Source organism: Rhinolophus sinicus, linkage group LG07 (genome assembly GCF_036562045.2).
Source record: "Rhinolophus sinicus isolate RSC01 linkage group LG07, ASM3656204v1, whole genome shotgun sequence".
Lineage (NCBI taxonomy): Eukaryota > Metazoa > Chordata > Mammalia > Chiroptera > Rhinolophidae > Rhinolophus > Rhinolophus sinicus.
In genome coordinates, this window is record NC_133757.1 from 7,418,882 (window position 1) to 7,436,126 (window position 17,245).

Sequence of the window (17,245 nt, forward strand, 5' to 3'; positions counted from 1 at the left end):
CCGCCATGTCAGGAAGCACCCCATTACCACAACACATGAGAACAGGCCTGCCATCGCCACACCACAGCCAGGGTAGAGGCACAGAGCTCTGAAGCCAGGCCAAGACCATCCCCCGGTTTGGCAGTTGCTTGGCTCCGTGTTGTCCCGGCTGGCTGTGGCAAAGCTCCGGCATGTGAAGGGACCTTGGCCAGACAGATGCAGGACACACATTCTCCCCCGTTACCACCAGCACCAGCCCGAGACCGGCACAGGAGCCAGGTCCCAGAATGACTCATCAGGCCTCCAGGGCTCACCCTGATCGGTGAGGGAGCATCTCTCTGGGACCCGTCCCTCGGCCCCCTCACAGGGACTAGGCTAAGGAAGGGCACACCCCGAGCATCCCCTGTCACGCTCAAACACAAGCTAGCTTCAGAAGCAGAGACAGAGCCCATGGAAGGTTGGACAGGGATATTTACCTGTTGTGCTTGGCAGCATTGTTTGAGGTGTCGATGTGCTGGTCCAATAGTCTGAATGGGGAGAAACACAAGGGCCAGAGTCAGGCCTCACCGAAAGAAGTCTTGAAGAAATTGTCAGGGACCATCCTGACAATTCCACATGTGCATCCTGCTCCTGAGTCGTCTGCGTGGGGCACAAGCTGCGAGCTCAGCTAGGTTATCTGAGAGGAAGGCCCTCACCTAGGCCACGAAGTCACGGCCAAGTCGGAGGTCATTTCCTGACTGTGAAGCTTCAACAGAGTCAGGGCCCGGGGAAATTGGACCTGGAGTCAATCGCGTGTCCTGGTCCTCACAGGAACAGAATCGCTTGTCACCCTGCCGTACTCGGGGCACTGTCTCTGACATTTGTAGATGCACCTGTGACCCTCAGATCTCAAGGAGTCACTAGCTCTGAGGGAGGGAGAGCAGCCAGCCTCGTCTCTAGTCTAATCAGCAAACGCACAGGGTTTCTGGACGGCTATTCCCTCACAGCATTCCTGTAGCATCAATTTTAACTGGGCCAAGGTTCATGAAACACGAGCCGCCTCTCTGACCGGAGACACCAATCACATGGGACAGTATCAACGGAGTGGGTGAAAAGTGAGCTGGATACAGGATGGGTTGTAGCCTGGGGAGTCCCCTACCTACTTCAGAACCACTGCTGTCATTCTCCGTGACCTACAGCCAAAATCCTGTGCCCCTGGGTGCCCGCCCCCAAGAGCAGTCATTCAATCATAGTGTGTCGGATGGGCAGCTAGTAAAGGGACAGCCTGAGTAAGGATGCCGGCGACTCACCTGGCCAGAAAGTGGTCTGGGTCTCAGCAGCTGAGAGGAAGAGAAGGAAAGTCAGACACAAAGCGTACGCGAGCCCTGCCCCTTCACCCCTGATCCAAGGATGAAGACACTCGCCGACTATGGCGAGATTCAGGCCAAGCTGATGCCTGTCACGTGCCCCGTGCGTGGACACTGCCAGTGCCCACCCAGAGCCTCTCTGTGCTCTGTCCACTGACAGTGCCTGCCTCACTGTCCCTGCAGGCTTAGGTTCCCGAAGAGACAAACCATTGTCACTTCGGTGACAGAGAACTACAGCCTGTGCACTGACACCAAAGGTTTATCACAGAATGGTCCGAAAAATAGTTTGAGCTAGACCCCACTTTTTGAGCCTTGAGGTATGAAAAAATTGAGACTGTCTGAGTTTCTGGTTGGTTCCACAGGCTTCACACCACACTCCCCAAGGTCCTAACGGGCTCATTAGCATCCCATCTCACACTTTCCCTTCTCCCAACCTCTCCTCACAATATCGCAGAACGAACGCTGTGCCGTAGCATCCTGTCTTCTGCGCTGCAGCCGGGAGAGCCCAAACAAATAAAATCACAGTAGAGGGGTGTTGCCCACCAACTCTCCCTGGCCCCTCAAAAACGACTGTGCCCTGAGAAGGACGTCCAAGGTGAACCCCAGGATGGGAGGTGAGCCCACCCTACTGTGGACAAGGGAAAAGGCCCCTGCTCTGTCCTCGGAAACCTTAACCCCGTGTGTGAACACGGGCGCCATAGTCACCTCGAAACCGAACTCGGGAACGCCTGCAAGATGCGTGTGGCACGTGGTAACCGAGCTGAGTCTACAAGTAGAGCACGTGACAAGGTACCCTGGCTGCCAGCTGCCCTGGGATAAACTACAGGCTCAGAGATGACGCTCTGGGGTGTGGGTGAGGGTCCCTAAAGGAAAGTGAGTTTGTTCTCAGCAACGTCACCCCAGAAGGACGCCCACGATCTTTGAGGCCCACCTGAGCAGACGACGCCGGCGTCCTCCCCGTGGTTACAGTTGTGCGAGTTCCAGCCTCTGTGTGGGCAGCTCCACAGGTAGGACTCGTGCCCCGAGCAATTCACGTCATCCAGGACAATCGGCCCTGAGCCCTGCCCGAAACGGGCACTTCCTGGAGCCGACCTGGCCCAGCCGCAGCCCAGCTGCCTGCACACCACGTTGGCGTCGTTGGTGTCCCAGCCGTCGTCACACACGGTGCCCCACGAGCCCCGGTACAGGACCTCCACCCGGCCCTGACACCGGTCACCTCCGTTCACCAGCCTCAGAGCCAAACTCGATTCGGTCCCGAACCCTAGAGTGCGGCACAGGAAGACCCCCTCGGTGTGTGTCTGGAGCTACCACGTCAGAGGCATTTTCCAGAATCTGGGTACGTTCTCTTAGCCAAAGATCCCGGGCAACAGGACACGTTAGGACTGGGCCAGGGGTTAACCCTCATCATGGGAAAGGAGCAGACATATGGCATCATTCTCAGGTCTACTGATGCCGCTGTGTCAGGAAGCACCCCATTACCCCAACACATGAGAACAGGCCTGCCATCGCCACACCACAACCAGGGTAGAGGCACAGAGCTCTGAAGCCAGGCCAACACCATCCCCCGGTTTGGCAGTTTCTTAGCTCCGGTGTAGTTCCGGCTGGCTGTGGCAAAGCTCCGACATGTGAAGGGACCTTGGCCAGACAGATGCAGGACACACATTCTCCCCCGTTACCACCAACACCAGCCCGAGACCGGCACAGGAGCAAGGTCCCAGAATGACTCATCAGGCCTCCAGGGCTCACCCTGATCGGTGAGGGAACATCTCTCTGGGACCCGTCCCTCGGCCCCCTTCCCAGGGACTAGGCTAAGGAAGGGCACACCCCGAGCCTCCCCTGTCACGCTCAAACACAAGCTAGCTTCAGAAGCAGAGACAGAGCCCATGGAAGGTTGGACAGGGATATTTACCTGTTGTGCTTGGCATCGACGTTTGAGGTGTCGATGTGCTCGTCCAATAGTCTGAATGGGGAGAAACACAAGGGCCAGAGTCAGGCCTCACCGAAAGAAGTCTTGAAGAAATTGTCAGGGACCATCCTGACAATACCACATGTGCATCCTGCTCCTTAGTCGTCTGCGTGGGGCACAAGCTGTGAGCTCAGCTAGGTTATCTGAGAGGAAGGCCCTCACCTAGGCCACGAAGTCACTGCCAAGTCGGAGGTCATGTCCTGACTGTGAAGCTTCAACAGAGTCAGGGCCCGGGGAAATTGGACCTGGAGTCAATCGAGTGTCCTGGTCCTCACAGGAACAGAATGGTTTATCACCAGGCCGTACACGGGGCACTGTCTCTGACATTTTTAGATGCACCTGTGACCCTCAGATCTCAAGGAGTCACTAGCTCTGAGGGAAGGAGAGCAGCCAGCCTCGTCTCTAGTCTAATCAGCAAACGCACAGGGGTTCTGGACGGCTACTCCCTCACAGCATTCCTGTAGCATCAATTTTAACTGGGCCAAGGTTCATGAAACACGAGCCGCCTCTCTGACCGGAGACACCAATCACCTGGGACAGTATCAACGGAGTGGGTGAAAAGTGAGCCGGATGCAGGACGAGTTGTAGCCTGGGGAGTCCCCTACCTACTTCAGAACCACTGCTGTCATTCTCCGTGACCTACAGCCAAAATCCTGTGCCCCTGGGTGCTCGCCCACAAGAGAAGTCATTCAATCATAGTGTGTCGGATGGGCAGCTAGTAAAGGCACATCCTGAGTAAGGATGCCGGCGACTCACCTGGCCAGAATGTGGTCTGGACCTCAGCAGCTGAGAGGAAGAGAAGGAAAGTCAGACACAAAGCGTACACGAGCCCGGTCCCTTCACCCCTAATCCAAGGATGAAGACACTCGCCGACTATGGCGAGATTCAGGCCAAGCTGATGCCTCTCACGTGCCCCGTGCGTGGACACAGCCAGTGCCCACCCAGAGCCTCTCTGTGCTCTCTCTGTCCACTGCCGGTGCCTGCCTCACTGACCCTGCAGGCGTAGGATCCCGAAGAGGAAAACCAGTGTCACTTCAGGGACAGAGAACCACAGCCTGTGCACTGACACCAATGGTGTATCACAGAATGGTCCGAAAAATAGTTTGAGGTAGACCCCAGTTTTTCCGCCTTGAGGTATGATAAAATTGAGACTGTCTGAGACTTTCTGGTTGGTTCCCCAGGCCCCACACCACACTCCCTCAGGTCCTAACGGGCTCATTAGCATCCCATCTCACACTTTCCCTTCTCCCAACCTCTCCTCACAATATCGCATAACGAACACTGTGCTGTAGCATCCTGTCTTCTGCGTTGCAGCCGGGGGAACCCAAATAAATAAAATCATAGTAGAGGGGTTTCCCACCAACTCTCCCTGGCCCCTCAAAAACGACTGTGCCCTGAGAAGGACGCCCAAGGTGAACTCCAGGATGGGAGGTGAGCTCACCCTACTGTGGTCAAGGGAAAAGGCCCCTACTCTGTCCTCGGAAACCTTAACCCCGTGTGTGAACACGGGCGCCATAGTCACCTCGAAACCGAACTCTTGCGACACCTGCAAGATGCGTGTGGCACTTAGTAACCGAGCTGAGTCTACAAGTAGAGCCCGTGACAAGGTACCCTGGCTGCCAGCTGGCCTGGGATAAACTACAGGCTCAGAGATGATGCTCTGGGGTGTGGGTGAGGGTCCCTAAAGGAAAGTGAGTTTGTTCTCAGCAACATCACCCAAGAAGGACGCCCAGCGATCTTTGAGGCCCACCTGAGCAGATGACGCCGGCGTCCTCCCCGTGGTTACAGTTGTGCGAGTTCCAGCCTCTGTGTGGGCAGCTCCACAGGTAGGACTCGTGCCCCGAGCAATTCACGTCATCCAGGACAATCGGCCCTGAGCCCTGCCCGAAACGGGCACTTCCTGGAGCCGACCTGGCCCAGCCGCAGCCCAGCTGCCTGCACACCACGTTGGCGTCGTTGGTGTCCCAGCCGTCGTCACACACGGTGCCCCACGAGCCCCGGTACAGGACCTCCACCCGGCCCTGACACCGGTCACCTCCGTTCACCAGCCTCAGAGCCAAACTCGATTCCGTCCCGAACCCTAGAGTGCGGCACAGGAAGACTCCCTCGGTGTGTGTCTGGAGCTACCACGTCAGAGGCATTTTCCAGAATCTGGGTACGTTCTCTTAGCCAAAGATCCCGGGCAACAGGACACCTTAGGACCGGCTCAGGGGTTAACCCTCATCAGGGGAAAGGAGCAGACACATGGCATCATTCTCAGGTCTACTGATGCCGCCATGTCAGGAAGCACCCCATTACCCCAACACATGAGAACAGGCCTGCCATCGCCACACCACAACCAGGGTAGAGGCACAGAGCTCTGAAGCCAGACCAACTCCATCCCCCGGGTTGGCCGTTGGTTGGCTCCCGTGTTGTGTGGCAAAGCTCCGACATGTAAAGGGACCTTGGCCAGACAGATGCAGGACACACATTCTCCCCCATTACCACCAACACCAGCCCGAGACCGGAACAGGAGCAAGGTCCCAGAATGACTCATCAGGCCTCCAGGGCTCACCCTGATCGGTGAGGGAGCATCGACTGGGACCCATCCCTCGGCCCCCTTCACAGGGACTAGGCTAAGGAAGGGCGCACCCCGAGCCTCCCCTGTCACGCTCAAACACAAGCTAGCTTCAGACGCAGAGACAGAGCCCACGGAAGGTTGGACAGGGATATTTACCTGTTGTGCTTGGCATCGACGTTTGAGGTGTCGATGTGCTCGTCCAATAGTCTGAATGGGGAGAAACACAAGGGCCAGAGTCAGGCCTCACCGAAAGAAGTCTTGAAGAAATTGTCAGGGACCATCCTGACAATTCCACATGTGCATCCTGCTCCTGAGTCGTCTGCGTGGGGCACAAGCTGTGAGCTCAGCTAGGTTATCTGAGAGGAAGGCCCTCACCTAGGCCACGAAGTCACTGCCAAGTCGGAGGTCATTTCCTGACTGTGAAGCTTCAACAGAGTCAGGGCCCATGGAAATTGGACCTGGAGTCAATCGCGTGTCCTGGTCCTCACAGGAACATAATCGCTTGTCACCCTGCCGTACACGGGGCACTGTCTCTGACATTTGTAGATGCACCTGTGACCCTCAGATCTCAAGGAGTCACTAGCTCTGAGGGAGGGAGAGCAGCCAGCCTCGTCTCTAGTCTAATCAGCAAACGCACAGGGTTTCTGGACGGCTATTCCCTCACAGCATTCCTGTAGCATCAATTTTAACTGGGCCAAGGTTCATGAAACACGAGCCGCCTCTCTGACCGGAGACACCAATCACATGGGACAGTATCAACGGAGTGGGTGAAAAGTGAGCTGGATACAGGATGGGTTGTAGCCTGGGGAGTCCCCTACCTACTTCAGAACCACTGCTGTCATTCTCCGTGACCTACAGCCAAAATCCTGTGCCCCTGGGTGCCCGCCCCCAAGAGCAGTCATTCAATCATAGTGTGTCGGATGGGCAGCTAGTAAAGGGACAGCCTGAGTAAGGATGCCGGCGACTCACCTGGCCAGAATGTGGTCTGGGTCTCAGCAGCTGCGAGGAAGAGAAGGAAAGTCAGACACAAAGCGTACACGAGCCCGGTCCCTTCACCCCTGATCCAAGGATGAAGACACTCGCCGACTATGGCGAGATTCAGGCCAAGCTGATGCCTCTCACGTGCCCCGTGCGTGGACACAGCCAGTGCCCACCCAGAGCCTCTCTGTGCTCTCTCTGTCCACTGCCGGTGCCTGCCTCACTGACCCTGCAGGCGTAGGATCCCGAAGAGGAAAACCAGTGTCACTTCAGGGACAGAGAACCACAGCCTGTGCACTGACACCAATGGTGTATCACAGAATGGTCCGAAAAATAGTTTGAGGTAGACCCCACTTTTTCCGCCTTGAGGTATGATAAAATTGAGACTGTCTAAGACTTTCTGGTTGGTTCCCCAGGCCCCACACCACACTCCCCAAGGTCCTAACGGGCTCATTAGCATCCCATCTCACACTTTCCCTTCTCCCAACCTCTCCTCACAATATACGCACGCTGTGCCGTAGCATCCTGTCTTCTGCGCTGCAGCCGGAGAGCCCAAACAAATAAAATCACAGTAGAGGGGTGTTGCCCACCAACTCTCCCTGGCCCCTCAAAATGACTGTGCCCTGAGAAGAATGCCCAAGGTGAACCCCAGGATGGGAGGTGAGCCCACCCTACTGTGGACAAGGGAAAAGGCCCCTGCTCTGTCCTCGGAAACCTTAACCCCGTGTGTGAACACGGGCGCCATAGTCACCTCGAAACCGAACTCGGGAACGCCTGCAAGATGCGTGTGGCACGTGGTAACCGAGCTGAGTCTACAAGTAGAGCACGTGACAAGGTACCCTGGCTGCCAGCTGCCCTGGGATAAACTACAGGCTCAGAGATGACGCTCTGGGGTGTGGGTGAGGGTCCCTAAAGGAAAGTGAGTTTGTTCTCAGCAACGTCACCCCAGAAGGACGCCCACGATCTTTGAGGCCCACCTGAGCAGATGACGCCGGCGTCCTCCCCGTGGTTACAGTTGTGCGAGTTCCAGCCATTGTGTGGGCAGCTCCACAGGTAGGACTCGTGCCCCGAGCATCTCACGTCATCCAGGACAATTGGCCCTGAGCCCTGCCCGAAACGGGCACTTCCTGGAGCCGACCTGGCCCAGCCGCAGCCCAGCTGCCTGCACACCACGTTGGCGTCGTTGGTGTCCCAGTTGTCGTCACACACGGTGCCCCACGAGCCCCGGTACAGGACCTCCACCCGGCCCTGACACCGGTCACCTCCGTTCACCAGCCTCAGAGCCAAACTCGATTCGGTCCCGAACCCTAGATATGGGCAGCAGGACACTCACTCGGTGTGTGTCTGGAGCTACCACGTCAGAGGCATTTTCCAGAATCTGGGTACGTTCTCTTAGCCAAAGATCCCGGGCAACAGGACACCTTAGGACCGGCTCAGGGGTTAACCCTCATCAGGGGAAAGGAGCAGACACATGGTATCGTGCTCAGGTCTACGGATGCCGCCATGTCAGGAAGCACCCCACTACCCCAACACATGAGAACAGGCCTGCCATCGCCACACCACAGCCAGGGTAGAGGCACAGAGCTCTGAAGCCAGGCCAAGACCATCCCCCGGTTTGGCAGTTGCTTGGCTCCCGTGTTGTCCCGGCTGGCTGTGGCAAAGCTCCGGCATGTGAAGGGACCTTGGCCAGACAGATGCAGGACACACATTCTCCCCCGTTACCACCAGCACCAGCCCGAGACCGGCACAGGAGCCAGGTCCCAGAATGACTCATCAGGCCTCCAGGGCTCACCCTGATCGGTGAGGGAGCATCTCTCTGGGACCCGTCCCTCGGCCCCCTCACAGGGACTAGGCTAAGGAAGGGCACACCCTGAGCCTCCCCTGTCACGCTCAAACACAAGCTAGCTTCAGAAGCAGAGACAGAGCCCATGGAAGGTTGGACAGGGATACTTACCTGTTGTGCTTGGCATCGACGTTTGAGGTGTCGATGTGCTCGTCCAATAGTCTGAATGGGGAGAAACACAAGGGCCAGAGTCAGGCCTCACCGAAAGAAGTCTTGAAGAAATTGTCAGGGACCATCCTGACAATTCCACATGTGCATCCTGCTCCTTAGTCGTCTGCGTGGGGCACAAGCTGTGAGCTCAGCTAGGTTATCTGAGAGGAAGGCCCTCACCTAGGCCACGAAGTCACTGCCAAGTCGGAGGTCATGTCCTGACTGTGAAGCTTCAACAGAGTCAGGGCCCGGGGAAATTGGACCTGGAGTCAATCGCGTGTCCTGGTCCTCACAGGTACATAATCGCTTGTCACCCTGCCGTACACGGGGCACTGTCTCTGACATTTTTAGATGCACCTGTGACCCTCAGATCTCAAGGAGTCACTAGCTCTGAGGGAGGGAGAGCAGCCAGCCTCGTCTCTAGTCTAATCAGCAAACGCACAGGGGTTCTGGACGGCTACTCCCTCACAGCATTCCTGTAGCATCAATTTTAACTGGGCCAAGGTTCATGAAACACGAGCCGCCTCTCTGACCGGAGACACCAATCACATGGGACAGTATCAACGGAGTGGGTGAAAAGTGAGCCTGATGCAGGACGGGTTGTAGCCTGGGGAGTCCCCTACCTACTTCAGAACCACTGCTGTCATTCTCCGTGACCTACAGCCAAAATCCTGTGCCCCTGGTGCCCGCCCCCAAGAGCAGTCATTCAATCATAGTGTGTCGGATGGGCAGCTAGTAAAGGCACATCCTGAGTAAGGATGCTGGCGACTCACCTGGCCAGAATGTGGTCTGGGTCTCAGCAGCTGAGAGGAAGAGAAGGAAAGTCAGACACAAAGCGTACGCGAGCCCTGCCCCTTCACCCCTGATCCAAGGATGAAGACACTCGCCGACTATGGCGAGATTCAGGCCAAGCTGATGCCTCTCACGTGCCCCGTGCGTGGACACTGCCAGTGCCCACCCAGAGCCTCTCTGTGCTCTCTCTGTCCACTGCCGGTGCCTGCCTCACTGACCCTGCAGGCGTAGGATCCCGAAGAGGAAAACCAGTGTCACTTCAGGGACAGAGAACCACAGCCTGTGCACTGACACCAATGGTGTATCACAGAATGGTCCGAAAAATAGTTTGAGGTAGACCCCACTTTTTCCGCCTTGAGGTATGATAAAATTGAGACTGTCTAAGACTTTCTGGTTGGTTCCCCAGGCCCCACACCACACTCCCCAAGGTCCTAACGGGCTCATTAGCATCCCATCTCACACTTTCCCTTCTCCCAACCTCTCCTCACAATATCGCATAACGAACGCTGTGCCGTAGCATCCTGTCTTCTGCGCTGCAGCCGGGAGAGCCCAAAGGAATAAATCACAGTAGAGGGTGTTGCCCACCAACCCTCCTGGCCCCTCAAAAACGACTGTGCCCTGAGAAGAACGCCCGAGGTGAACTCCAGGATGGGAGGTGAGCCCCCCCTACTGTGGTCAAGGGAAAAGGCCCCTGCTCTGCCCTCAGAAAGCCTAACCCCGTGTGTGAACACGGGCGCCATAGTCACCTCAAAACCGAACTCGGACGATGCCTGTAAGATGCGTGTGGCACGTAGTAACCGAGCTGAGTCTACAAGTAGAGCACGTGACAAGCTACCCTGGCTGCCACCTGCCCTGGGATAAACTACAGGCTCCAAGATGACGCTCTGGGGTGTGGGTGAGGGTCCCTAAAGGGAAGTGAGTTTGTTCTCAGCAACGTCACCCCAGAAGGACGCCCACGATCTTTGAGGCCCACCTGAGCAGATGACGCCGGCGTCCTCCCCGTGGTTACAGTTGTGCGAGTTCCAGCCATTGTGTGGGCAGCTCCACAGGTAGGACTCGTGCCCCGAGCAATTCACGTCATCCAGGACAATCGGCCCTGAGCCCTGCCCGAAACGGGCACTTCCTGGAGCCCACCTGGCCCAGCCGCAGCCCAGCTGCCTGCACACCACGTTGGCGTCGTTGGTGTCCCAGTTGTCGTCACACACGGTGCCCCACGAGCCCCGGTACAGGACCTCCACCCGGCCCTGACACCGGTCACCTCCGTTCACCAGCCTCAGAGCCAAACTCGATTCGGTCCCGAACCCTAGAGTGCAGCACAGGAGGACCCCCTCGGTGTGTGTCTGTAGCTATCACGTCAGAGGCATTTTCCAGAATCTGGGTACGTTCTCTTAGCCAAAGTTCCCAGGGCAACAGGACACGTTAGGACCGGGCCAGGGGTTAACCCTCATCAGGGGAAAGGAGCAGACACAAGGTAGCGTGCTCAGGTCTACGGATGCCGCCATGTCAGGAAGCACCCCATTACCCCAACACATGAGAACAGGCCTGCCATCGCCACACCACAGCCAGGGAAGAGGCACAGAGCTCTGAAGCCAGGCCAACACCATCCCCCGGTTTGGCAGTTGCTTGGCTCCCGTGTTGTCCCGGCTGGCTGTGGCAAAGCTCCGGCATGTGAAGGGACCTTGGCCAGACAGATGCAGGACACGCATTCTCCCCCGTTACCACCAACACCAGCCCGAGACCGGAACAGGAGCAAGGTCCCAGAATGACTCATCAGGCCTCCAGGGCTCACCCTGATCGGTGAGGGAGCATCGCTCTGGGACCCGTCCCTCGGCCCCCTTCCCAGGGACTAGGCTAAGGAAGGGCACACCCCGAGCCTCCCCTGTCACGCTCAAACACAAGCTAGCTTCAGAAGCAGAGACAGAGCCCATGGAAGGTTGGACAGGGATATTTACCTGTTGTGCTTGGCATCGACGTTTGAGGTGTCGATGTGCTCGTCCAATAGTCTGAATGGGGAGAAACACAAGGGCCAGAGTCAGGCCTCACCGAAAGAAGTCTTGAAGAAATTGTCAGGGACCATCCTGACAATACCACATGTGCATCCTGCTCCTTAGTCGTCTGCGTGGGGCACAAGCTGTGAGCTCAGCTAGGTTATCTGAGAGGAAGGCCCTCACCTAGGCCACGAAGTCACTGCCAAGTCGGAGGTCATGTCCTGACTGTGAAGCTTCAACAGAGTCAGGGCCCGGGGAAATTGGACCTGGAGTCAATCGCGTGTCCTGGTCCTCACAGGTACATAATCGCTTGTCACCCTGCCGTACACGGGGCACTGTCTCTGACATTTTTAGATGCACCTGTGACCCTCAGATCTCAAGGAGTCACTAGCTCTGAGGGAGGGAGAGCAGCCAGCCTCGTCTCTAGTCTAATCAGCAAACGCACAGGGGTTCTGGACGGCTACTCCCTCACAGCATTCCTGTAGCATCAATTTTAACTGGGCCAAGGTTCATGAAACACGAGCCGCCTCTCTGACCGGAGACACCAATCACATGGGACAGTATCAACGGAGTGGGTGAAAAGTGAGCCTGATGCAGGACGGGTTGTAGCCTGGGGAGTCCCCTACCTACTTCAGAACCACTGCTGTCATTCTCCGTGACCTACAGCCAAAATCCTGTGCCCCTGGTGCCCGCCCCCAAGAGCAGTCATTCAATCATAGTGTGTCGGATGGGCAGCTAGTAAAGGCACATCCTGAGTAAGGATGCTGGCGACTCACCTGGCCAGAATGTGGTCTGGGTCTCAGCAGCTGAGAGGAAGAAGGAAAGTCAGACACAAAGCGTGAGCCCGGTCCCTTCACCCCTGATCCAAGGATGAAGACACTCGCCGACTATGGCGAGATTCAGGCCAAGCTGATGCCTCTCACGTGCCCCGTGCGTGGACACTGCCAGTGCCCACCCAGAGCCTCTCTGTGCTCTCTCTGTCCACTGCCGGTGCCTGCCTCACTGACCCTGCAGGCGTAGGATCCCGAAGAGGAAAACCAGTGTCACTTCAGGGACAGAGAACCACAGCCTGTGCACTGACACCAATGGTGTATCACAGAATGGTCCGAAAAATAGTTTGAGGTAGACCCCAGTTTTTCCGCCTTGAGGTATGATAAAATTGAGACTGTCTGAGACTTTCTGGTTGGTTCCCCAGGCCCCACACCACACTCCCCAAGGTCCTAACGGGCTCATTAGCATCCCATCTCACACTTTCCCTTCTCCCAACCTCTCCTCACAATATCGCAGAACGAACGCTGTGCCGTAGCATCCTGTCTTCTGCGCTGCAGCCGGGAGAGCCCAAACAAATAAAATCACAGTAGAGGGGTGTTGCCCACCAACTCTCCCTGGCCCCTCAAAAACGACTGTGCCCTGAGACGGACGTCCAAGGTGAACCCCAGGATGGGAGGTGAGCCCACCCTACTGTGAGCAAGGGAAAAGGCCCCTGCTCTGTCCTCGGAAACCTTAACCCCGTGTGTGAACACGGGCGCCATAGTCACCTCGAAACCGAACTCGGGAACGCCTGCAAGATGCGTGTGGCACGTAGTAACCGAGCTGAGTCTACAAGTAGAGCACGTGACAAGGTACCCTGGCTGCCAGCTGCCCTGGGATAAACTACAGGCTCCAAGATGACGCTCTGGGGTGTGGGTGAGGGTCCCTAAAGGGAAGTGAGTTTGTTCTCAGCAACGTCACCCCAGAAGGACGCCCACGATCTTTGAGGCCCACCTGAGCAGATGACGCCGGCGTCCTCCCCGTGGTTACAGTTGTGCGAGTTCCAGCCTCTGTGTGGGCAGCTCCACAGGTAGGACTCGTGCCCCGAGCAATTCACGTCATCCAGGACAATCGGCCCTGAGCCCTGCCCGAAACGGGCACTTCCTGGAGCCGACCTGGCCCAGCCGCAGCCCAGCTGCCTGCACACCACGTTGGCGTCGTTGGTGTCCCAGCCGTCGTCACACACGGTGCCCCACGAGCCCCGGTACAGGACCTCCACCCGGCCCTGACACCGGTCACCTCCGTTCACCAGCCTCAGAGCCAAACTCGTTTCGGTCCCGAACCCTAGAGTGCGGCACAGGAAGACCCCCTCGGTGTATGTCTGGAGCTACCACATCAGAGGCATTTTCCAGAATCTGGGTACGTTCTCTTAGCCAAAGATCCCGGGCAACAGGACACCTTACGACCGGCTCAGGGGTTAACCCTCATCAGGGCAAAGGAGCAGACACATGGTATCGTGCTCAGGTGTACGGATGCCGCCATGTCAGGAAGCACCCCATTACCACAACACATGAGAACAGGCCTGCCATCGCCACACCACAGCCAGGGTAGAGGCACAGAGCTCTGAAGCCAGGCCAAGACCATCCCCCGGTTTGGCAGTTGCTTGGCTCCCGTGTTGTCCCGGCTGGCTGTGGCAAAGCTCCGGCATGTGAAGGGACCTTGGCCAGACAGATGCAGGACACACATTCTCCCCCGTTACCACCAGCACCAGCCCGAGACCGGCACAGGAGCCAGGTCCCAGAATGACTCATCAGGCCTCCAGGGCTCACCCTGATCGGTGAGGGAGCATCTCTCTGGGACCCATCCCTCGGCCCCCTTCACAGGGACTAGGCTAAGGAAGGGCACACCCCGAGCCTCCCCTGTCACGCTCAAACACAAGCTAGCTTTAGACGCAGAGACAGAGCCCACGGAAGGTTGGACAGGGATATTTACCTGATGTTGTTGAAATTGTCCCAGTTGTCGATGTAGTGTCCCAGAAGTCTGGATGTGGCGAGAAACACAAGAGCCACTGTTAGGCCTCACAGAGAGAACTCACTGCAGAAATTGTTGGTGGCCCTCGTGGCAATTACACATGTACAATCTGCCACTTGCCACCTGTGTGAGGGACACGAGCCGTCTTCTCCGCTATGTCATCTGGGAGGAATGCCGTCAACTGAGCCATGAAATCACTGGCAGGTCTTAGTGGGTTGCCCAGACTCTGAAACTTGGACTGAAGGAGTCAGGGCCCTGGGTGAGCTGACCTGAGGCAGTCATGTGTCCTGGGACACCAGGAACATAATCGCTTATCACCCTGCCATCCCCTGGACACTGTCTCTGCCATTCTGGGATGCACATGTGATTCTGCTGAATGTCAAGGTATAGCAAGGTCTGAGGGAGGCAGCGAAGCCACCTTGCCTCATGTCCAATCGGTGAACGGTCAGGGGTTTTAGGGCTATTTCCCGTAGCATTCTTCTTCTGCCAATTCTAACAGGGCCAAGGTCATAAAACACGAAGCTTCTAGTCTGACCTTAGAAGCCAGTTACATGGGACAGTATCAACGGATGAGTGAAAACTGAGCTGGATACAGGACAGTTTGGAGTCTGGGTAGTTCATGTCTAGGTCAGAAGCACTGCCTTCATTCTCAGTGACTGAGAGCCAAGTCATGTGCCCCAGGTTCCTGCCACTAAGGCAGTTGTTCAATCACAGTGTGTAGCATAGGCAGCTAGTGAAGGGACATCCTGAGTAAGGATATTGGTGACTCACCTGGCCATGGAGTTGGGATTTCTGTTTGGAAAAGAAGGAAAATCAGACATAGAGCACAAAATTTCACACCCTACCACATACAAACACAAAATCCAAGGTTGAAGACAGTCAGCCTATACACACCGAGCTTGGCCTCTCATGTGCCCTGTGCATGGACACTGCCAGCGCCCACCCACAGCTTCTCTGTCCTCTGTCCCCTGCCAGTGCCTCCTGCTGAGCCTCAGGACTTCATTTCCCAAATAGAAAAAACAGTGTCTTCTAGGACAGGGCACTGTAGCCTATGCATTGACACCAAGCGTTTATCACAGAACGGGCCAAAGAAATACGGTGAGGTAGCCCCCAAATCTGCCATGATGTGTGAAGACAATGTGGCTTTATAATGGTTTCTTTGTTTTTTCCCATGGGTCAGGCCACACTACCCAAGCATTCCATTCCCTGGCCGCTGACACTCAAATTTCACCTCTCCCTGCCTACTTCTCTGTGTTTCATAAATGAACACTGTGCTGTGTCGTAATCTCACAGGCCTGAGGCGTGTTTCGAGCACTTTTCCTGGCCACCACTCCCGGTCAGAAGGTCACCTGCATCACCGGAAAGGAGCAGACACATCGTGTCCTGGGAGGTCTATGGGGGCTCCAGTGTATGGATGCACCCGTGACCTCTGATGAACGAGAGAAGGACTGCCATCCCCACACACGGGACACACCAAGGGTGGAGCCCCGACCTCCACGGAAAGGTCAATACACTCCCCCTGTTCAGTACTTCGTGGCTCCTGCGAGCCCCGGCTGGTCCTGGTAAAGCTCAAGCGGGTGATGGGACTAAAGCCACACAAATTGGTACTGACTCTCACCTGTACCCCAACGGTACCAGCCATGGCCTGAGCAAGGACCGGTCCCAGAATGAGTCTGGAGGATTCAGGGCTTACACTGATAAATGGTGGAAGATCTCTGCTGACACCTGCCCACTGACAGCGATAGCTGCCCTCTATATTACACGTCAACCTGGTCATCAGAGAACCCGCCCCATAACCCTTTCCACAGGGACTAGGCTAAGGATGGGTAAACCCAGAGTCTTCGTTTATCAATCTCAGACTCAACCTTACTTCAGAAGAAAAAGTGAGTCCATGGAAGGATGGAGAGGTATACTTACCTGTTGTGGTTGGCATTGTCGTTTCAGTTGTGGATGTGGTGGTCCAGAAGTCTGCAAGTGGCGAGAAACACAAGAGCTAGACTTAGGCCTCACAGAAACAATTCACTGCACAAACTGTTGGTGGGCATCGTGACAATTCCACATGTGCCATCTGCCAAATGCAACCTGTGTTGGGACACGAGCCGTCTTCTCTGCTAGGTCATCTGGGAGGAACGCCCTCAACTGAGCCATGAAACCCATGCCAGGTCTGGGGGTGTGGGCCGGACTCTGAAACTTGGACAGAAGGAGTCAGGGCCCATGGTGATTGGACCTGGAGCCAATCACGTGTCCTTGGACCCATAGGAACATAATCACTTATCAGCCTGTCATCCCCTGGGCACTGTCTCTGCCATATATGGATGCACATGCGATCCTGCTGCATGTCAAGGCACAGCAAGCTCTGAGGGAGGCAGCGAAGCCACCTTGTCTCATGTCCAATCAGTGAATGCTCACGGGTTATCGACGGCTATTCTCCCGTAGCATTCTTGGTCTGCCAATTCTAACAGGGCCAAGTTCATGAAACACGCATCCACCTCTGCGAACTTAGAAGCCAATTACATGGGATAGTTTCAATGAATTGAGTGAAAACTCCACTGGATGCAAATCGGGTTAGAGTCTAGGAGTCCCATGTCTAGTTCAGAAGCGCTGCCTTCGTTCTCCGTGACCGAGGGCCAAAATCATGTTATCATGAGTCCCTGCCTCCAAGAGCAGTCGTTCAATTAGTGTGTTGGTTAGGCAGCCAGTGAAGGGATATTCTGAGTAAGGATGCCGCAGACTCACCTGCCCAAATAGTGGACGGAGTGTCCGTGTTGTTTGGAAGAGATGGAAAATCAGACACAAAGTACAAAGTTCCACCACCCCAACCGCACACACACAAAATCCAAGGTTGAAGACACTCAGCCTATA

General features: G+C 56.1%; 1 protein-coding gene across 47 annotated transcripts in view; it reads right to left on the reverse strand.

Moving 5' to 3' along the window:
• Positions 1-17,245, reverse strand: part of DMBT1 (deleted in malignant brain tumors 1) — a 65,144-nt gene that overhangs the window by 19,992 nt on the left and 27,907 nt on the right. For 33 of the 47 annotated variants that reach the window (XM_074338897.1, XM_074338895.1, XM_074338892.1 and 30 more), the window contains 18 exons: positions 16,301-16,351; positions 15,155-15,175; positions 14,345-14,392; positions 13,367-13,696; positions 12,379-12,408; positions 11,567-11,617; positions 10,588-10,917; positions 9,596-9,625; positions 8,784-8,834; positions 7,807-8,136; positions 6,821-6,850; positions 6,008-6,058; positions 5,042-5,371; positions 4,048-4,077; positions 3,235-3,285; positions 2,257-2,586; positions 1,269-1,298; positions 456-506 (listed from right to left, as the gene is read on the reverse strand). In XM_074338897.1, coding sequence (XP_074194998.1) covers positions 456-506; positions 1,269-1,298; positions 2,257-2,586; positions 3,235-3,285; positions 4,048-4,077; positions 5,042-5,371; positions 6,008-6,058; positions 6,821-6,850; positions 7,807-8,136; positions 8,784-8,834; positions 9,596-9,625; positions 10,588-10,917; positions 11,567-11,617; positions 12,379-12,408; positions 13,367-13,696; positions 14,345-14,392; positions 15,155-15,175; positions 16,301-16,351 — 2,175 coding nt within the window. The remainder of the gene's footprint in view (positions 1-455; positions 507-1,268; positions 1,299-2,256; positions 2,587-3,234; positions 3,286-4,047; positions 4,078-5,041; positions 5,372-6,007; positions 6,059-6,820; positions 6,851-7,806; positions 8,137-8,783; positions 8,835-9,595; positions 9,626-10,587; positions 10,918-11,566; positions 11,618-12,378; positions 12,409-13,366; positions 13,697-14,344; positions 14,393-15,154; positions 15,176-16,300; positions 16,352-17,245) is intronic. The other 14 variants (XM_074338899.1, XM_074338896.1, XM_074338894.1 and 11 more) reach the window with 11 other exon arrangements.